Genomic DNA, 19,860 nt, shown 5'->3' on the forward strand with positions numbered 1-19,860 from the left:
CAAATAGCTTCGTAATTCCCGATTGTGTTTTGAAGCCCTTCAAAACATAAGAAACAATTCTTAAAACAGAAAAGCATTTATTCTCCATTAATAAATCTCTGTATGTCGTCAATTAGCTGTGGCAACTGTTTGGCTTCCAGAACCAGGAGCTTCCTGTAGGGCGTCATCACAGCATCGCCTTCCAGCCAATCTCCAGACATCCCCGAGTCTGTTTCAGAGGCTACGGAATATTCAAAGGAGAACTTGGCCCGATCCGACAGCAACTCATCCTCGGCATTCGTGTAGTTGTCCTCGGCAGGCTTTCCTTTCTTGGCTTCCTTCCTGTAGAATTTAACCAGGAGCAGCAGAGTGCCAAAGTCAAACTTCATTTTCTTTGCCTTGGCGGCGTCGATTTCTAGTTGCAAGTTCTGCAGAAGTGGCACGGAGATCTGGGCGGGGATGTTTATAAACCGCTCGTTGACCAGGAATCCCACGTGGTGCTGCTCGTTATCCAGGATCTCCTTGAGCTTCTGCTGCACTTGCGCTGAGGCGTGCGACTTTGCGCGATCGAGCAAGTAGGTTCTCAACTGGGCGATGCTGGGTTGATCCTTCTTGGCGGTCAAATTCAGCACGGAGGTGATACCAAACACAGTTCCATCCTCGACCATGTTGTCGTCATCCGTTTCGCTCTCGGCGCCCTCATCTTCGCATTGGCAGATCACACTGCCCACGTAGTTTTGAGCTAAAAGTGAAAACAATTTATTTGAAATTCCTTTTGCTACAGGAACTTTGGGTAAGTAATATTTTACCAATGATCAGATCCGCCATTTGATTGCAATTGATATGGGCACGCAGGAACAAACGCTGCAGTAGCTGGGAGATACCCTGGGCATCGGGATCCACCGGAGCACGACCCTCGAAGTCGATTTGCACCTCCTAAGTAATAAAAAAAAAACTTGGAAACATGTTTTTTTGTATTTATGTGACCATTTTACTTACCTCGTTGCCTCTGTAAGCATCTGGGTGCGGTTCGTCGTCATCGTCATCTTCGCTAGAACTGGAGTCCTCCTCATTGGGGTCTACTTCCATTGTATTTAATTTCTTTTGCTTATTCGCAGACATTTTAGATATTTATTTTATGAACTTTCTTGTTTTGCTTCCTATAGAAAATTAAGCGGCGTAAACAGCTGTTTATGTTTCACACGTGTTGCTTCGCGTTACCAACCATGTTTAAAATGCTGTTAACCGTTTCGGAGTTCTGTTATGCCATACGAACTGCTTAACAGACACTGTTATTTCAATAATTCAACACAATTACATGAGAAATATGTTTACGTTTGATCAACAATTAAATTTTTTTCTTAAGTAATACAAAATTAAAATGAATATATTTGTAATGTGCTTTGTTTATGAAAATTTATAACATAAATTTTACGTTTATTAAAATAGAAATCTACGGTCAGAATTAATTAACCCAGTGGCGTAGATAGGGGGGGGGATCAGGGGGATCAATCCCCCCCTTGGGTCTGAGAATTATAAGATGATAAAATCGAATTTTTTCCAGGCATGTGTTTTAATGTAAGCATAACATTTTTGAAGCGCCAATATTTATTTTGTCTCAATGTGCAATACGGCAATTAATGGTAAAACTCTCAAAATTGAAAAAGAACCACCCCTTTTTTCGCGATGACTGTGCATATCCCCCCCCCATATCAAAAAGCTATCTACGCCACTGAATTAACCAGTTCCCTTTTTACGATCTCCTCGGTATGAGAACGGGTTTCCGTGTCATCGCTGGTATTAGTTTTAGGTACTTCCTTCTGGATCTTTAAACGCTCCTCGTACTGTTCCTGAGTCAGCAGACTCGCCTTGATGGCATCACAGTTCTCGATTTTGGGCAGCAGGATAGCAAAATAGCCAGCTCCCTCGGGCAGTTGCTCCAGAAGCTTAGGCTCCTCCACCAAGCCGGTGTTGACCTCCACCAGTTTGCCCCGAATGCAGCTAGGAACCTTGTAGGTCTCTCCGTTTTCGGTGGTAACCAAGGCCAAGGTGGACTCCGCCTGGAGGATCATACCGCCCTTCTTTCCCTTGCCCTTAACCACATTTTGGCTGCGATCGACATTACCGATATCGAAGTTTACAGACGAGATGCCCTGACTTAATGCAGGGTGATCGGGAGCCAGGCATATCAGGCAAATGCGATTGGAGTGGTAGAGGACTTGGTAGGGAACCTCCCCCTTAAAATAGTAATATCTGGTGAAGAAGCGATCCACAACGCTGGGGTAATCCTCTTGGTATCCATCTGTTATGGGACTAACCGGCTGTCCGCAAATCTCCTGCTCCTCGTGCTCGAAGTAAAAGGCTTCCAGTGGATCCTCCGATAGGACTGACATATTGTTAGATTCTTTTGCTAATTGGCTTCTCCCTGAAGCAACTGTTCCTTATATTTTGCCTGACGTTCGCGGGCTTTGGCTCGGTTTGCGGCGGATCTAGCAATTCTTTCTTTTTTCAGGCACTTGACAACTTTGTCATCAATGGAGTTGCACACACCCAAAAATTTCCCGAATCCGTTCTGTAAGTAGAATTCCAAAGTATAGGAGTACAATCTTTTCCGGTAATTCCTGGGTGTTACTCACGTTTTTGTGACAGGCCTGAAGCTCCTCAATTAACTTGTTGCAGGCGGGAGTATGCAGATGGGCGGAAAGATCCGTATGCATTTTCAGCAGCTCCGGGTCTTTTAATTTTTCGTTTCCTGATTTCTAATTCGCGTGTTGTCAATTTTTGTTAGGTAATTTAAACAGATGTTATAACATTGTTAGTTTCTTTCATCTGGCCATACTCTGTGGTTTTCTGTTAACCGAAAATACTAAAGAAAACTTAAATACTTAATTCTTAATATGGTCTCACCTTACTGTTAACAACCCGCCAATCATTCAAACGGGAAAATTATATCCTAGCCATATCTAGTCAATTCTGAAGGATAGAACGACGGTATCTATCATCAAAAAGTTTACCTATTTATTTTACTGGATGTAAATTACGTTCATAGGCTTGGATATTGACCTATAAAATCATGCAAAAAAATCAACTTTTCAGAGGTAATAAAACTCACATTTGCTTGGGGTTTTCCGTTGTTTTTATTTATTTGAGTTTGTATTTTGTGTGTTTGAGCTGCTCACGCTCGTTAATAAGTTTGATTTATCTCACATGCGTCTAATTCATTCATGATTAAATAGGTTAAATTCAATATTATCGTCTTCACTGTTTGCTTTATCAAAAAAAGTCTTATCAACTACGAAAAATCGTCAGGGACAGGAACCAAAAAACAAAAATTAAAACTTTACGAAATTCCATTTGCTCAAAACTCAAATCTCAGATCTCAAAATCAAAACACTGCGCTGTTGTCCACTACTATTCGAGGAAAGAAAAGAATAAGCTGGGCCCTTGGGAATTATAATGGGTAGCTAGCCGATGAGGGGTCGGATTAATTGTGGGTCATGTGTTATGGGTTAGAAATCGTCGATAATTCGTCTATTAGTTATTGCTCTCAGTTATGGGTTAAGTGCTTATCTACTCGCCTAGAAAAGACTCCATGTTACCTCTCTACTCGGAAATATGTGTAAATATTCTGTGTGTGATTGTGTGTTTTGCTCTCGATATTGCATTAGTTTCCCTCTCATAAAGCTCTCAGTTCGGTTAAGTGTATTATAATAAATGAAAGTAAAGATCTCCTGCAATGCGGTTGAAATCAAAAGTCCTCTAAGCAACCGTTGCTACTTCAAATCGCTCTTGCCTCTCTCTCGCTCTTAAGGTCCCTCTCTCTCCCTTCCTCTTTAAACAATGGCCTTGTTTAATGTCTTGCGCTGTTGTTCTCTACCGATATTATGGGTTTCTCCATTTCTCCCTTCTCGATATTAATTCTCTATAGACGGTTACCGGTGCCGATGTCACATTCTCTCTATCCCTCACTAAAACAAACTAAATGGCAGGTTTTCTCCTCTGGTGGAGCCAACACCTCAACTCGTCTTTTTGGGATCGGCCGGATTCTGATTCTGGTTCAGATTCTGGGCTCCATCCCTTTGCTGGGCCTCGATGCTGGCCAAAGCCGACTCGGACATCTTCTTGTACTTGCCGGCCAGCTCGGGCAGCTCGTAGGCAATGGCCAAGTCCAGTTTGGTGATCGGACAGCCGCGGAAGTAGGTGCAGGTGTCCCTCAGCTTCTTGAACTCGTACAGCGGATTCAGGCGGAAGAAGTCGCGGTAGACCTCCGGATCCGGAAGATCGTAGCGCGAGATGTTCGTCAGCGTGGAGAGGCCCTCGTAGATGTGGTAGTTCTGCGGATGGTCAATGATGTCGTCGGCAATGCGCTTCTTGTTGCCAAACAGCGTCTTGTGGTTGTTGAAAGTGTTCAAATAGCAGTCCACCATCTTTGCGTGGTTACGCACGCGCACCTTTAGATTGAAAAATAATAAAAAAGGTTTATTTTCTTGGAACATTCTTTAACAAAAAAAAAATCCAATTAAAAAGCTATCAATTGATTTCATAGTTATTAAAAATGTTAAACGTATTTTTTTTTACTTTACTCTTCTCTACTTTACAACCATGTAAAATATGGAATAACAAACATTACGTATACGCCCGAGTACTCACCGCAAATCGGCGGGCGCTGGCGATCTTGTGCTCGATGCGCTTGTCGATGGCCGTGCGCAAATCACGCAGGAAGGCGCGTTCCTGGGCGAGCAGCAGACGGGCTGGGGCGCCATCCTGGTAGGGATGGGTCCACAGCGAGGTGGTGTACATGAGGGGTGGCTGGGCCGAGGACATCAGCGGCGAGATGTTCCAGATGAGGGCGCCCTGGACGCGCAGCAACTCCTCCGGCTTGACGGTGTCCGCCTTGTTGAGGATGATGCGCGTCTGGTACTCGCGCCCCTTCAGCTGGTCGAGAATCGCCTCCGTCTCGGGACCCACATCCAACTTGGCCGGGTCGTAGACCAGAAAGATGATGTCCGCGCGATCGATGAACCACTGGCAGGCATCGTTGAAGGGGAAGACGCGGGAAACCTGCTTGCGCACCTCAAGAATGCCGGGTATCTCGACGATGTTGACCTGAAAAGCATTGGCAAGTGCTTAAATATAGTAATTCTTTGTCTTACTACAACTGTCTGTTTGTATTTTGTTGTCCGACCCCGCCCCTTCCCGCTTCAATTTATTAATAACGAAATTAATGCAGCCTGGTGTGCTAAAATCTATAAATTTCGTTTGGCAGTTGGCCAGCTGTTTGCAGTTTCCCAATCGACGGGCCGCTGCCCTGGGAGACAAGTTAACGCTTGGGCGCACTAGCCATCCACTACTATATACTCAGATACTTCTGTCCCTGATCTGCCCTGCCAGATAGCCCGTGGTCTATGGCTCACCTTCTCGAGAATCTTGCTCTTCATCTTCAGGCCTCGCAGGCGCTCCTCCAATCCCTGGCCGAACTTCTGCAGGCCGGAGAAGGTGTAGTCCGCCGCCAGTTGGGTGCCGTCCAGGACCTCGGTCTCGTTGCCCCACATCAGGATGTTGAAATAGGCGGGAGATGGCTCAGCACCTGTCGAGGAACAGGGAAAAGAATTAGAGGAATGCAAAATAGATTTTTAGGAGTTTTTTGTAGATTAAAAAAACTTTACACTTATTCAAAAAAGAAAACACTTAAGAACAGGAACTCTAATTAAATTTTGTAATGATCTAATTGATATTTTAACTTACCAGTTCTCAAAGAGTTGGGGGTGTACTCGTTGTCGGTCAAATAGTTCAAGATGGAGGACTTGCCACCCGACCAGGGACCCATGAAGAGGATCAGTGGCTTGGAGAAGATCTCAGGATCGCTGAAGTGGCGGTTGCTCAGATCGCGATACTTGTACAGAGTCTCCAGGGGCTTGACAGCATTCTCATAGATGCGCTTGATGTCCCGCAGGATGATCTCTGCCACATTATCGGTGGCCTTTTCACGGGCATTGAACTCCTCGTCGAGTTGGAGGAGCTCGGTGATGTGCTGGCGACTACGACGGTTCTCGGGAATGATTCCCTCCTGAAAAACACAAGTTAATACAAATACCAATGGTTTAATTATAGATTCTTACCCAGAGAAGCTCGTCCTCTGGCTTGGTGTCGTCATCATCATCATCGTCCTCATCAGCGGCTTCCTTGGCAGCATCTGCCTGGGGTTCCTCCTGAGCTTCCTCAGATTCCACGGCATCTTCCTGAACGGCTTCAGGTTCCTTAGGGGCAGCTTCCTGCTTGACAGGCTCCTCCTCAGCTTCCTCGACAGGAGCAGGCTTCTCCTCCTCCGTTTCTTCCTCAGACTCGGCCTTCTCCTCTTCCTGCTGGACTGGTTCCTCTACTTCCGGTTCCTGCACAGCTTCCACTTCGGGTTCTTTCACAGCCTCGACCTCAGCTTCCTCTTCGGCGGATTCCTCCTTGACGATTTCCTCCTCTACGGGGAACTCATCGGCAGGACTGGGAGGAGCTTGAATGTCCAAAACGGGAGCAGCATCCACTTCGCGTTTGCTGCGCTTCTTCACCTCCTTCTCCTCCTCGTCACCATCGTCGTCGGTATCGGCATTTTCACCACTGTCCTTGTGATCGTGTTCGTTGGGAACTCCATCGCCATCCACGTCGCCGTCGTGCTCATTCAGGATGCCATCGCCATCCAGATCGTCGTCCTTTTCGTTCGGCACACCATCACCATCCAGATCTTCATCCTCTGAAGAAGTTTGGGAAAGTTTTTAGATTTTAAATATATTTTATTATATAATAATATAAATCGTACGGGAGTTGTTGGTGCCATCGCCATCCAAATCATCATCCTTTTCGTTCTTCACGCCATCACCATCAATATCTTCGTCCTCTGGAAAAAGGATAAGGTAGATAGTAATGGTTAATATTTATTAGGCACAGAAGTTATAAAACTCTTACCGTGGTTTGCTTTGCCATCACCATCCAAATCTTCATCATCGTCATTATGTATTCCATCACCATCGAGGTCTTCATCCTCTGTGAACAAACAATGGTAATAAATACTATTTTACAAAAAAAAAAAAAACCTTATTATTAACAAACCGTGATTGGCTTTTCCATCACCATCTAGATCATCATCTTCCTCATTGGGCACACCGTCGCCATCAAGATCATCGTCCTCTGAAATATTCAATTATTCATTAGAATTTAGTCAAATTAGAAAGAAACGAAAGCGATCGAAAATGCTGAAAACCAAAACAAGATCGTAGCACTTATCTGCAAATAAAAAAGCTTAAAAATTGAGCAAATCAAATAAAAATTATTAAAGCTTAAAGATTCAATAAGGCAATATATATTTAAAGCTGTGAAAAATATGCAATTAACTCATACCATGATTGGGGGTGCCGTCGCCATCTAGATCATCGTCCTCTGTGGTTAAAATTATAATTATTTATTAAGAAACTTTGATAAATTTCCTTACTGATTAAACTCACCGTGATTTGCTTTGCCATCGCCATCGATGTCTTCGTCCTTGGAGTTGGGCACACCGTCACCGTCGATGTCCTCGTCCTTGGAGTTGGGCACACCGTCGCCATCGATATCATCGTCCTCATCATTCGGGATGCCATCGCCATCAATGTCCTCATCCTCGTCGTTTGGTATGCCATCTCCATCGATATCATCGTCCTTGTCGTTCGGTATGCCATCCCCATCGATGTCATCGTCCTCGTCATCGGGTATGCCGTCTCCATCCAAATCGTTGGCACTTTTCGCGTCCTCTGTGGAATCCAATTCGACAGTTTCAATTTCAATTGTGTCTTTTTCAACAGCGGATAGCCCACCATCATCGTCATCATCGTCGTCCCCACGTGGCTGATCGGATTGCAGTTCTCCAGATCCATCTCTGACACCATCTGTTAAAATTATAAAGAACATGCGAAAGATTAAATAAATTAGGTGTTTTATGGTAGAATTTTTTTAGAATTGGGGAATGATATAATTCTGATTTTTAGATATAATTAAATGGTCCATTTAACATAATTTATTATCTGGTGTGCCACAAAAAAATTAGTTACTTTTGTTTTGGTACATTTGATGATACATTGTGAAATATATGTTTCTTGCTTAAACTTGTTATAACTCTTAAGATATTTAAGATTAGATTCTTACCTTTCAATTCATGTATGGCCTTTTCGATGTAGGGTCGACATTCTGATTCGCTTGGTCCGACATCGGCGTTAACAAACCCAACTGAAAATGGTCGAGAGAACGTGACAGGTCAATTTGTAATCCGAGCATGGCCCAGAAACCAGGAAGCCCTAGGAAAGGCCCTAAGCTATTTTCATCTCTCATCTGCTCATCGGCTCATCGAAGAACAATGGTCGCACTTTCTCAGTTTGATGTCAGCGCCAGCGACGAGGTCATTTTATCTGTTCAAACTTGACATTATTTATGGTACTCGACGTGTACAAACATACACACTTTCGAATATATGCGGCGGATTTATGAATTTTATTTTTAAAAGATGAAAACTCAAACACATTTCGCCAGCTTGTGGATGAGTAAAAATTTCTGTACCATTCTGTTGGCTGTTGGCTGTTGGCTGCTCGCCCACTTTGGCCTTACTTCTGTATTTTTGTTTCTCTTGGCCACCTTACTGCTCTGAAAATCCGGATGCGGGGGCGTTCCATTTGCAATGGAATATTCTACATCTTCATCACTTGCCTTTCGGTAATGGAAGGTCGCCTTTTGAGTGACTGACTGGTGGTGAGGTCGCTCTGCTAATTACTTGATTATTTTCAGAAAATTAGGACAAATGTCTGCCGGGGATTAGAAAATTTACCAAACTATATATGAGCCAACAACCTGGGACAAATTAAGACCGATACAAATGAGTTTGCCTATCAGTTTTCAATGTGCAGTTCGCCTGTCGGCGCATAATTCGTTTGATTTATTTCAGGTTGTGTGTGGGCAGGAAGCTATTTGAGCAATTTCGAATTTCATTGCTAACCGCATTGATAGAATTATTTATACAAATTTCGCCGACCGCCTGCCTGCATATTGTGTTTATGTTGTTGCTGCAATCGAGCCCATCATCCCAGCCCATAATATATATTGTATAGTACATGGCATTTGCGCCATTTCTCATTTTTCTATCTATTTCCCTAATGTTTTTTGTGGCAGTTTTGCAAACTTGAGCAAACCAAACAAAATACACAGAGACATTTCGCACACACGGGTGGCAAAATAGATAGATGGAAAGCGCTCGCTGAGCGCAAATAAAATAACTTAAAAATTTCTAAATTTAAAAATATTACAAACGATGACAACGAAGAGCGACCAAGCGGCGCACAAATCTCAGTTCTCCCGAACAAAAAAAAAAGTCGGCAAAATTATATCTGTATCTGTGCTGCCACTAGTCGTTGGCCAAGTCAAGTGTACGGGGCTAATACTAATGCCCAAAGTGTCGTCCACTGACGTTTGCAGACACCAACACACCGACCCACAAATTCTGAGAACGCACAAACTCAGGCAAATATTTTTAAACGTATATTAATACATATTTTTTTTCACAGACGTTTCCTTTCTGTTTTTCTTGGCTTTTTGTTATAAAATTGCATAATGCCTGCCCAGGCTGCGTGAAAATCTGTCAAGAAACCCGAAAGTGCCACCTCGCCCTTTTGCCTTATATAACAGAGATATAAGGAGGTGATAAGATTTGTGAATTCCAGGATACTCACCATGATTGGAGACGGCGAATAACGTTAGTCCCAGGAGGAACCAAATTGTTAGCCGCCCCATAATAATCAACACAACAAATTATCCTCGAGTTTCCAGCTTGGTTAGCACTTTAGCCACGTCATAAATTCTCCTTGCAAGTTTTCCGTAATTATGGATAATTAGGGAAAATTAGAATTAACACTTTTGCTCGTATTTCTGCATATATATGCATCCGCTATATATGCGCTCGTTTAAATGCACTAAATGAAAGAATGAAGAATTTGGAAATCAACGATTATTTAAGGCCAGCCAAGGCGAGCCAATGGATATTTTTTTTCTTTTTATGTATATATATGCAAATAGGATATATATGTGTATTGGGAATCTGGTGTTTATATATAGGTATCTGAATAGATATTCAATTAGGCTCGCACAAATTTTGTCACAGTTTCAGTGGGTTTCCAATTTTGCACTTGTTCGTTATTTCATTCACTTTGCAGATCGATTATTTATTATTATTATTATTTAAGATATATATTTATTATTTGAAAATAGTTCTCGCGCTGCCGTTAGCAAAATTTAACCAACAATCGTCGGCTGGGTAATCCTTAGTGTCCCTTTCGACGATTGTTAGCTAAATAATTTGCTTATTTCTGGCCGTCGTGGTCGTCTTCGTTTTGATTTTGGTCGTCTGTGCACGTCGTGTGCGTGTCGTTTTTTGATTTTGAACAGGGCAGCTCAAATTTTCCCAACACCTATCACATCTATTTTCTATCTAGTCTGAAGAAACTGAAAGGAGGAAAATTCGGTGTGGCGTACACGAGTATACGAGACGATCTCTCCCGGTCCAAAACCAATTCGTAACTCAACATGCATATACCATGAATTTACCTTGTGACCGCGAAAATTATTCGATTTTGATATTTTCGTAGCACGAATATTTGTCAAAAGCACACACAGTTGAGTGAGTGAGTGGCTTTTCGCCTAATGCTCTTTCTGTGTTATCCATTTTCCTTTCATTTCCTCTCGCCGGGTTGCGCTCTCTCCTCGGATTTTCCCGAACGACCCGGCGGATTCTCGGGACGAACCTGAGGGAAATTAATAGCTTTCGAGTTGGAAAGTGTATCCAAAATTATTTAAATATTTCACCCGGTTTTACGAACGTTCTTTTGATTGATTGGATAGTTCCTTTGCCCAAGATCCACTTTCTCTCTCGGCACTTTCGTTTTGGAGGAATGTTTAATTTTAGACAATATGGTGCTCATTCCGCATATTACTCAGAGCATCTTCTGAGCCAAAAACATTTCGAAATCAAGTTTTTGGGCTCTTTGCGATTTGTTTCGTGTCACAAATGCTTAAGTTCCGTTTCCCTCACGTTCGCCGTTCACCAGATAAACTCTTTTATGAAAACCAAATCTTAAGGATCGAAATTGTACTTCTCGCTGTGGCATTTATCATTGCTATTTTTTTTGGTTGATTGCACGAACAGCTGTTCGCTGGTTGGTTGTTCCAAGGCTGAAAATCCTCGGTGCAGCTCACCTCACGTCGCCGCGGACAAGTGAGAATCTGTCCCAAGTCATTGCGTTTATTAGCGTAATTAGAATTGCCAAATTCTCATCCGAATTGCGGCAGGGCAGGGTGCACTACGTATACGTAATCCCCATTTCATCGCCGCATTATGTAACGCACGTTTAGCCCCCTCACTTATTATCTTATTTGCGAAACGATGGCTCACACCTTCATTGAACGGCTCGTTTAGTTTATGATTTATCGGTCTCTAAACTCATATTTATTGTTATTGTTCTCGTCTCGTCTGCCTAATCCGGTCGATCTTCTTTATATCTCTATGTTGCTATTTAATTAAAATACTTAAAGATCTATTGCTAGGTGTAAATTAGTTTTCCCAACCTATGCTAAAGTGTGCGTTTAGAATAAATTATAAATATATTTTGGGACAGTTAGTGGGCCTCATTGCCCTCTTTTTTGTTCTTGATGCGGGTGCAGTAGTAGCGGTCGCTGTTCTCGATCCAATCGCAGACATTCAGGACCGTGTGGAAGGCGGTGCCCTCCTTGCACTCAAACTCAACGGGTTTGCCGTGGACGCAGCGGAAGTACTGTAAGAAATAGTAAAAAAATAAATAAATAGAATTAAATCAAATTAATACAACTTATTTCTGTGATTTACATAAAAATAGCTTGGCAACAAAATGCTTTAAATAAACGATAATTGCCATATTTGGTCGCCATAGCCAGAAAATATGCAATATTTTTTAAATGGCTCAACCGTTCACTCTACATTTATTTTTAGTCTTATTAATCCTATGAGCAATACTAACCTTTCGGCAGTTGGGATGTGGAACAAAGTCCCGGTTGGTACAATCGATTTCACTGGGATCAAACTGGGATCCCACTGGTTGCTCGGGATCCACAACTTCTTCGGGTTCTTCAGTGGTTTTTTCAGGAGCACGAGTAGTGGTTGTCGTTGTAGTGGTTGGTGGCTTCTTGGGCTTTTTGGGTTTCTAAAAAAATTTAAAAAAAATAGTTAAAATAAATTCTGTTATATAATTCATTATAGTTTTCTACCTTTGTGGTTGGTTTTTGAGTACTACTACTGGCAATTGTCACAGGTGCAGAAGTTGTGCTAACTGGGCTTGCAGTTGGCTTGGGTTTCGGCTTTGGTTTTCTGGTAGTGGTAGATGCTGGTTCAGTCTGGATTATAGGGCCTTCATCTGGGTTAGGAGGAGTGGCTGGTGGCTTTGCCCACTCAGGCTAAAAAAATAATAATAATCCGTTAGAACAGTTTATAAAATAAGTTCATATATATCATATTTACCCTAGGTGTTGTTTCCCTTGTTGGTTCCGGAACGCGATAGCTCCTCATGTTATCGTGAAGAATATGCATCAAACCGTTCCTCTGCCCGCACATTCCATTGAAGTCATCCATATCGATTGACCAGGTCATGGCGCCCGCGTAGCCCCGCTGCTTGATGAAGTCCATCTTGATCTGGATGGAGGCCTCGTTCTCGTAGCCCACCCACTGGGTGTCCTTGTAGGTGTAGGGCACCATTCCCTCGCTGTCCCACTCGACGGTCCAGCCCTTTGACTTGTCCATCACCTCCGTGCAGATTTCGTAGTAGGCCAGAAAGCCGCTGGCGTTCGTGTAGGGACCTGGTGCCCCGCCCCCCGCCTCCTTGTTGATGTAGGTGCCCATGTTGTAGTTCTTGTTCGAGTTGCTCAGCGTGAAGGTTCGTCCGTAGAAGGGGACGCCCACCACCAGCTTGTTGGCCGGACAGCCCATCTCCTCCCACAGTGCAAGGCCGTCGTTCTTGAATGGCAACGCTAATTAGTTTGGCACCACCATCAGCCAAAACCCCTCCCCCTTCCCCTCCCCCTGCACAGTCCTTTGACCGATTTGCATCCCACTTACCACATTCAGGCGCTCGTAGGCGTACTGGTCGTGTTTGCGCTTGTAGAGCGGACTGTGCACGTCGGCGAATCCGGCCCAGTTGCCCCGCAGGTCATAGGTCATGGCGTGAATGGCGTCCAGCAACCTGCAATAAATTAGGGGAAACGTAAGTTCTGGAACTCTACAGAGGGCCTGTGCAAGTTGCCTTGACATGCAGTTGGTAAAAACAAAAAAAAACGGTTATACAAATTTTTAGTCTTATTAAAAAATATTTAAAGCAAGAAAGAAAGCTAGCTCCGGTGAGCCGAAGCTTATATACCCTTACTAACTCACTTTTCGTAAATTCGGAAAGGGCTTGTAACAAAAATTTTAAAAAATTGACCAAAAAATAAACAAAAATTTTAATTATGCAGTTTGTTAAAGAATTCAAATACAAACTTTAAGAGATATGCCGCATCGAAATCGGATTTAAATTATAAAAGTTATGAACTTAGAACTAGTGAATTTTGGTTCATATGCAGCAAACCCATTTTTCGCATTTGAAAACGAATCTATGAAATTAACAATAACACGACAATATTAACCTCAACCAGAATTTAAAAGAACATTAAATCTACTTACTCGCACAATTCCGGAACGTGGTAACCTTCCTGAAGCCGGAACTTGGCCACCGGAACTGCCATGGTGATCTCCCATCCTCGACCCTCGCGATCAAAAGCGCGTCTCAGTTCCTGAACGAAGTACAGGAACTTATCCTTATCCCCGAAGCTGCCACCGCGATCCGTGGCTCCCGGATACTCCCAGTCCAAGTCGAAGCCGTCGAAGTTGTACTGCTTCATGAAGCGTACCACACTGCGTATGAAACTCAGTCGTCGTTCCCGAACAGCCACCATTTGCGAGTACTTCGAACCACCTTCGGCCCAACCACCCACTGCCACTTCGAGTTTCAGATTGGGATGGCTCTTCTTCAGCTGGGTAAACTTGCTGAATCCCTTTTGATCCACATCCAGATCTGGATCGATTACAAGGACATCCCAGCTTTTGTCGTTGACACCGATGAAGGAGTAAATGAGATGAGTGCACATGTCGGCGGGAACATCCTCCAATCCATAGCGACCGATTCCAGGTCGATAAACAGCCCAGTTGCTGAAGTAGCAGACGATTCGAGAAGGCTGATCATTGGCCAGAATGGCGGCTGGCCAACAACAGAGCACTCCAAGCAGCAGGAGCCCCAGATAATGCACTAAATAAAATTACAAATTCAAAAATAAATATTACAAGATTTTCTTATATTAAGATTCCTAAAAATATTTGACAAATCCCATAATAAAACTAAATTCATTGCTCAAGCTGTCTTTTGAAGCCTGAAACTTTAGAAATCCTTCAAATCGCACTCTTTCTTCTTATTATAGTCACACCGATTAGTTTATTTTAATCCTGAGAGATGAGAAACACTCCCGGCGGCGTTGTTGCTTTTCTGAGTAAAAGAATCGTAAAAGCCTCTCCCGGTTCCCAGTTACGACTTGTTTTTCGAGATCGGCGTGACGTGCATTTATAATTGAATGTAGTCCGAGTCGATAAGTGAATCGACCGATCCGCCGCTAGGGTTTGTGTTTATGGAACTGCTAAGGTTGTGTGCCCATAATGCTGCACGCCTCAAGTTCATTCACCGATTTGCACTTTGTATGCACGGTCAGGCTTACCCATTTCTTAATGCTCCTATGAGGATCGTTTGTCAGCCAAGACTTGAATACAATAAAATATACTGGAATCGGAGGGAATATCTCGGGTGTTCTGCGTGCGACGCGCGTTTGGCGTCAAATGACAGTCGAGCTTGAAATCAGCTCGACTTTTATAGTGGGAGGCTCTTACTCTTCACTCTGTATTTGTTTTTTTTTTTTTTTTGCAGTCCGGTTCTTGGATTGCGCCTTTGTTCCTGCGTAGAGTGCGTGAGCGGTGCGATTCTCCGAAGAATCGCCGAAGACCGGGAATGGTCGCGGGGCGAAGAACGGGCTTTTGTATTTCAGCCGACTCAATGTGCTCATTTCCAGATCGTTTCAGCTTGTTGTTTTGCCACTTTCTTTCCGATTGTTTTGCATTCGCATTTTATTTTACTGTCACCCCCTGCCGTTGTTTATGCTCTAGAATTACCATATATTTCACTCAGGGCCCCAACGAAGATCCCTTCGAGTGGCCTGGATAATGTTACGCTGTGCGCATCCAGGCTTCGCTGCCCGATTATAATGGTAATGGATAGATAACTTGTGGTTTTTTGTTAGCTACTTTAATGACACAAGATATTAAGTAGAGTCGCGGCTTAAGTCTAGGTCGTCACCCAATGCGAATGTCGATCGCCAAGGGGGCTTCTTCTGTGCTGGAGGTTAATGGAGCCAAGGTGGTGGAGCTGGTGGTTCTGATGGTGGTTGTGGTGGTGGTTGAAGGCGGCGCGGTGGGTGGTACAGGTGGTGAAGGTAGTGCAGGTGAAGGAGCTACGCTGGTTGGGCTGGGCTGCCTGATCACCTCTTTAGGTCCTTCTTTGTCGTCTGAAAGATATCATTGCATTTATTAAAATCTTGCACTAAAATTGGTTTATAAATAGAAAAGTGCTATGTTTTTACTTCCAATTTAATTTTTAAATAGTTCAAAAATTTCAGAAGGTAATAATATAAAAAATAGAATTATATTTTACTAGTCAAAACAAAACAAATTTATCACTAAATTTACTTTGGCAACGTTCCGCATTATTTATCTAAACGGTTCTTAATTTTTATTTATGAATAAGTGTGTTTGCGTATATACAATGCCGTAAAGTCATATAAATCCCATAAAATAAAGTAAACAACAGAGCAAATTTGTATGCAAAAGAAAGACAAATATGATAATCAGAAAGATAGTGAAAGTAAGCTTTAAGAAAAAAAAAACGAATACACAAAGAAAAACGATTTAGTTTGCTTGTAAAGTTCTAAGCAAATAAATGTAAAGTGTGAACAATCAAAAGCACTCTTGATTTCGAAAATGTTAACCCCATATTAAATTTAACTCCCTATTGATTATGATATAGGCTATTTTCTTTTTGTTGAATAATACTTACCTTTAAAGGGCTCCAAGTGCGCTTGAAATGGTCGCTGGTGCGCCTCGTACTCCGGTGCTCCAAAAGTATTTGGGAAGGGCTCAAAGCCATGTGGCTCGAATCTGTGGGGTGGACCGTGGGGTGGTGGTCCATGCGGTGGATGCTCGAACCCAAATCCGCCATGGTGATGGCACTCCGAGCCGGGACCCGGAAAATGCTGATCCCAGTGCCGCTTGTGGTGGTGGTGGTGGTCGTGGTAATTGCCCTCCCCGTGATGGCGACGATGCCGATTGTGCTGGACGTGGACCTGGCTAAGAACGACATCCGATTCCTCGGCCAATAAATCTTGGCTGCTGAAGGCCCTGAAAACGGGAATGAATAACAAAAAACAAAAAAAAAAAAAACATAGGCAGGTAAAGCGGAGAAAATAGGGGACCAAGAGATAGGGATACTGACGCATTCTCGATTCCTGGGAACGGAGCAGCTTGGAGCTGCGGAGTCTGCGAGCTTATCACGGCGAACAGCGCCAGCTGGGTGAAATATGCGATTGAAATGGTGTCGGGGATTGGGAATTTACGGGCTGTGGACTTACACGGACGGAGAACGAGGCTAACATACTGGCACTCTGAATACCTCGGGCTGCTCCACTTAACCAGTTTATCTTCCTTGAACGCTTTGCTTGAACCGCACTCTTTAGTCGCAAAACATCGACTAAATCTCGTGGGGCGTCTCACTTTATTCCGCACAATTAATACTTGGACAATGTCGCCGATGGGGTTTTTTTATCTGCTGCTCCCTTACTCACTCAGATTTTGAGTTGCTTTTGTTGCGCATCAACGGAGCTCAGCGCCATAAACCTGATCGGTCAATGATAATTCAGGTTTTCAATACCCAAACCGTATTTACATACGCGTCTACATGCAAAGCTCGGTTGTCTCTTGAGCGTATTGTAATTAGCCCAGCCTGCAACGGGCCGATGTTGGTCTGGAATAGCCGCAAACGTACCTTAATTGCCAGTTAATGTGTGACAAAGTGTTGTTAATTTTGCGGTCGCTGAATTGAAGCTCATTCAAAGTGTTTGTACGACAAAGCAAAAAGCACCGCAGATTAACGCATCTGTCGCAAATTGTTAGGAAGTACACATGAAGAAATAATCTAACTATAACTATGATCATAAACCAAGCTAGTTGGGGTTGGGAAAGTCAAGAAGGTGTAATTAAGTTGATTCCGAAAATTATTAAAGTCAATTCTGTGAAATTTATACTTTAATTATTTAATTGTTAAAATGCAAACAGTATTCCATAAAACTCAGTATTGTTGCGTAAATAGAACAAGTAGAGAAGAACAGCCACTTGATATCTAAAAATGTTGACTATTGCCTAAAAATATTTTTCATAAATACTAGTTTCTTAAAAAAGCCTGACATTTTATATCAGAACCTTTTCGAGTGTAGTCTGAATACTCAAGAAAACACCTGGTGGGCGATTCGCTGAGCCACAAGAGTCACGATTATGCTAATGTGATATCGAACTGTGATAAGGCTTTTAGAAAGTTATCGAATGGTCCACATTTCACCCGATAAATCTGCCTTTCCACCCACGAACATTTCCGCAGCGGCGACTTTCTGTTTCTATTTGTGATTCCAGAAGCGTTGGCCCAGAATACAATTCAAAATAAATATATAATGTTGAGCTGTCAGCGGCTGGGCTCATTGTGATTCACGACGAGCGCGGAGACGGAGAGTCCGCCCCTTAACATTGATCTTGAATTTAGCCGGCAATTGGGGCCGAGATTCGTCATAAGGCTGGACAATAATTGACCAGTCGAGTTCCTGTTCCGTAAAACCTTCGGGTGTTACAATGGAGACAAAGGCGCAATTGAATTTTCAACTATAATCTTTATTGATAACATTTCTCGTTCGCAGTTTATCGTCTTCAACTCTTATCAAATTATGACGTACAGCATTTATGTATATGTTTATGTATATTTATATATATATATGCAATAAATATTTTTTGAGTGTTTGTTTTTAAATGGGTTTCCCTCCTACTTTCGGTATCTGGCGATTATGAGTGCTTCTATGCCTGGTGCAATAGCAATTTTAAGCCGACAATCTACATTTCTGACAGTGTCTATATATCTATATATATAATTTGACTTTGCCTTAATTCTTTCTGTGGGTGCACAAACTTAGGGGAAAACTTGACAGCAAATAATTTACATATACACATCCATATAGCACCGCGAAATGTACAAACAACTTGTGGAATCATTGGGAACTTAGCGATAATGATAAAAGAACCTTAAACCATACGTAGCAATAGATAATAACAACTAAAAGCTAATAACTTAAAACGTTTTTTTGTACAATTTTGCAGGGATCGTTTCCATTTAGATTCTCCTCTCTCTCTATTAACAATTTATCGTCGTTGTTCTTTTGTTCTTGTGGGCTAGTACGATTATTTCAGTATGTATAATTGTGAATAGAGCTATGCGATTTCGTAAACTTTTAAAGTTACATAGACATTAAGTTCAACCAGCGATTGCGTATTATTTTATCCATTGACTTGTATTGCAATTTTGTTTAAAAACATTCATCAACATGATCAAATATTTGACTTCATCCACTTCCCTTTAATTGCCTGGCTAATTGACCTACATTTAAATAATTATGTGTACGTTTGTGTATATTATAGCATTATGCTCGTTAAATATGTATAGCTTTAAATTAATATATGCATGTCGTAATTCAGCATTGCCGTTTTATATGTTCTCGTTAAAATACAATTGAATTATATTTTCCTCAGTTGCGTATTTATATTAATCCGTTATTAATAATTGCAATAGGTACGTTTTGGGGAAAGTTGCGAAGGTTCAAAGTGCTTTGAGTGCGCTGTGCGTTCTGCCAGAGTTCTAGATTCTGTACTATAGGAATGATGTTTTGATGCCACTGCTGTTGATATTCTGCTGACTGATCTTAAAAACTTGTTCATATCAAATGCATTAATATTGGCTCCAAAAGTGGCACAATTAATGTAACTGCCTGTTGGTTGGTTGGTTTCTTGGTTGTTTGGTTTTTCATTTGTTCCTTTGTAGAGAAAATGCGCTACTCTCGAAAAGTCCGTTACAAAAGTCTTCAAAGTTATTGTATTAGTTGTCGTGAATAAGTTTTGACCTGCCGCCACTCTCTACTTTATAAGCCTTTCAGGAACGTGTTTGATTCTCCTCAACTCCGATTTAATTCGTACATAATTGCTGACCCTACGCGGATATACCGATCCGATTTCCTACAGTTCAAGAACGCCCTCTAATTGTGTGTAATTGATATTGTTTGAATGACTTGTAACACGCTTACAGTGATATGTTGAATCTTTGATTTCCATATTGTATATGTTGTATATATATAATAATAATATGCTTAGTATCATTTACGCAATAACAATCGCCTCACAAAAATTCGTTAATTTCCCCCGCATCCCCCGCCCTCTGATTTCGATTTTCCGTAGTCTTTTCAACAGATATTTGTAACGCTCCTAAAACTCAGTCACATTCAAGAATTGATACGATTTTCGGTTAAAATTGTTAGCAAATTTTCTAGTTTGATTCTCAAGATAAATGCAGCGGATATTGTGCCTGAATAATATACCATATATATTCGCTAATCGGAGTTAGTTAATTAGTTGACGTT

At 42.2% G+C, this 19,860-nt stretch overlaps 6 protein-coding genes across 8 annotated transcripts; all 6 read right to left on the bottom strand.

Annotated features, from left to right (window-relative positions):
- Positions 1-57: 57 nt before the first annotated feature.
- Positions 58-1,196, bottom strand: LOC108092097 (protein BCCIP homolog). The gene is made up of 3 exons (XM_017191590.2): positions 979-1,196; positions 789-915; positions 58-721 (listed from the first exon to the last, which is right to left on the bottom strand). Exons 1-3 carry the CDS (start codon positions 1,099-1,101, stop codon positions 78-80), a joined length of 894 nt encoding a protein of 297 aa, XP_017047079.1. The 5' UTR covers positions 1,102-1,196; the 3' UTR covers positions 58-77.
- A 373-nt stretch (positions 1,197-1,569) lies between these two features.
- On the bottom strand, positions 1,570-2,372 carry LOC108092098 (protein Abitram). Its single transcript, XM_017191591.2, has one exon. It carries the CDS (start codon positions 2,370-2,372, stop codon positions 1,704-1,706), a length of 669 nt encoding a protein of 222 aa, XP_017047080.1. The 3' UTR covers positions 1,570-1,703.
- Positions 2,373-2,389: 17 nt separating this feature from the next.
- On the bottom strand, positions 2,390-2,904 carry LOC108092099 (COX assembly mitochondrial protein 2 homolog). The gene is made up of 3 exons (XM_017191592.2): positions 2,887-2,904; positions 2,616-2,829; positions 2,390-2,551 (listed from the first exon to the last, which is right to left on the bottom strand). Exons 2-3 carry the CDS (start codon positions 2,694-2,696, stop codon positions 2,390-2,392), a joined length of 243 nt encoding a protein of 80 aa, XP_017047081.1. The 5' UTR covers positions 2,697-2,829; positions 2,887-2,904.
- Positions 2,905-3,092: 188 nt separating this feature from the next.
- LOC108091962 lies at positions 3,093-10,566 on the bottom strand. 3 transcript variants are annotated; one of them, XM_043209278.1, is made up of 14 exons: positions 10,131-10,416; positions 9,717-9,956; positions 8,146-8,226; positions 7,818-7,889; positions 7,470-7,754; positions 7,366-7,404; positions 7,078-7,155; positions 6,934-7,011; positions 6,788-6,865; positions 6,099-6,721; positions 5,725-6,046; positions 5,394-5,566; positions 4,630-5,085; positions 3,093-4,430 (listed from the first exon to the last, which is right to left on the bottom strand). In XM_043209278.1, the coding sequence occupies exons 2-14, from the start codon at positions 9,775-9,777 to the stop codon at positions 3,996-3,998; spliced, it is 2,781 nt and encodes a 926-aa protein (XP_043065213.1). In that variant the 5' UTR covers positions 9,778-9,956; positions 10,131-10,416; the 3' UTR covers positions 3,093-3,995. The 3 variants fall into 3 exon arrangements, with proteins under 3 accessions (XP_043065213.1, XP_017046856.1, XP_017046857.1); XM_017191367.1 differs by lacking the exon at positions 10,131-10,416 and adding an exon at positions 10,516-10,566 and having other exon boundaries at positions 7,470-7,889; XM_017191368.2 differs by having other exon boundaries at positions 7,470-7,889; positions 10,131-10,417.
- Positions 10,567-11,446: 880 nt separating this feature from the next.
- Positions 11,447-14,934, bottom strand: LOC108091963 (endochitinase). Its single transcript, XM_017191371.2, has 7 exons — positions 14,806-14,934; positions 13,724-14,345; positions 13,124-13,247; positions 12,530-13,021; positions 12,280-12,465; positions 12,033-12,215; positions 11,447-11,810 (listed from the first exon to the last, which is right to left on the bottom strand). The coding sequence occupies exons 1-7, from the start codon at positions 14,807-14,809 to the stop codon at positions 11,655-11,657; spliced, it is 1,767 nt and encodes a 588-aa protein (XP_017046860.1). The 5' UTR covers positions 14,810-14,934; the 3' UTR covers positions 11,447-11,654.
- Positions 14,935-15,066: 132 nt separating this feature from the next.
- LOC108091964 (atrophin-1) lies at positions 15,067-19,857 on the bottom strand. Its single transcript, XM_017191372.2, has 4 exons — positions 16,765-19,857; positions 16,629-16,702; positions 16,194-16,534; positions 15,067-15,645 (listed from the first exon to the last, which is right to left on the bottom strand). Exons 1-4 carry the CDS (start codon positions 16,786-16,788, stop codon positions 15,434-15,436), a joined length of 651 nt encoding a protein of 216 aa, XP_017046861.1. The 5' UTR covers positions 16,789-19,857; the 3' UTR covers positions 15,067-15,433.
- Between the last annotated feature and the right edge of the window lie 3 nt (positions 19,858-19,860).

This window comes from Drosophila ficusphila, unplaced genomic scaffold, assembly GCF_018152265.1.
Source record: "Drosophila ficusphila isolate 14025-0441.05 unplaced genomic scaffold, ASM1815226v1 contig_791, whole genome shotgun sequence".
NCBI lineage: Eukaryota > Metazoa > Arthropoda > Insecta > Diptera > Drosophilidae > Drosophila > Drosophila ficusphila.

Bases quoted from the DNA above. Each gene is read 5' to 3' on its own strand.
- LOC108092099 (XM_017191592.2), bottom strand. From the start codon at position 2,696: ATGCATACGGATCTTTCCGCCCATCTGCATACTCCCGCCTGCAACAAG. The intron at 2,552-2,615 runs GTGAGTAACACC...TTCTACTTACAG, and splicing joins TTCAGGCCTGTCACAAAAAC to AACGGATTCGGGAAATTTTT.
- LOC108091962 (XM_017191367.1), bottom strand. From the start codon at position 9,777: ATGGGGCGGCTAACAATTTGGTTCCTCCTGGGACTAACGTTATTCGCC. The intron at 8,227-9,716 runs GTGAGTATCCTG...GACCATTTTCAG, and splicing joins ATTCGCCGTCTCCAATCATG to TTGGGTTTGTTAACGCCGAT. The intron at 6,866-6,933 runs GTAAGAGTTTTA...TCCTTTTTCCAG, and splicing joins TGATGGCAAAGCAAACCACG to AGGACGAAGATATTGATGGT.
- LOC108091964 (XM_017191372.2), bottom strand. From the start codon at position 16,788: ATGTTAGCCTCGTTCTCCGTCCGT. The intron at 16,703-16,764 runs GTAAGTCCACAG...TATTTCACCCAG, and splicing joins TAGCCTCGTTCTCCGTCCGT to CTGGCGCTGTTCGCCGTGAT. The intron at 15,646-16,193 runs GTAAGTATTATT...GATATCTTTCAG, and splicing joins GCACTTGGAGCCCTTTAAAG to ACGACAAAGAAGGACCTAAA.
- LOC108091963 (XM_017191371.2), bottom strand. The intron at 13,022-13,123 runs GTAAGTGGGATG...TTGCCATTCAAG, and splicing joins CCTACGAGCGCCTGAATGTG to AACGACGGCCTTGCACTGTG. The intron at 11,811-12,032 runs GTTAGTATTGCT...TATTTCTTACAG, and splicing joins CACATCCCAACTGCCGAAAG to TACTTCCGCTGCGTCCACGG.
- LOC108092097 (XM_017191590.2), bottom strand. From the start codon at position 1,101: ATGTCTGCGAATAAGCAAAAGAAATTAAATACAATGGAAGTAGACCCC. The intron at 916-978 runs GTAAGTAAAATG...TTTATTACTTAG, and splicing joins ATGCTTACAGAGGCAACGAG to GAGGTGCAAATCGACTTCGA. The intron at 722-788 runs GTAAAATATTAC...TTTCACTTTTAG, and splicing joins AATGGCGGATCTGATCATTG to CTCAAAACTACGTGGGCAGT.
- LOC108092098 (XM_017191591.2), bottom strand. From the start codon at position 2,372: ATGTCAGTCCTATCGGAGGATCCACTGGAAGCCTTTTACTTCGAGCAC.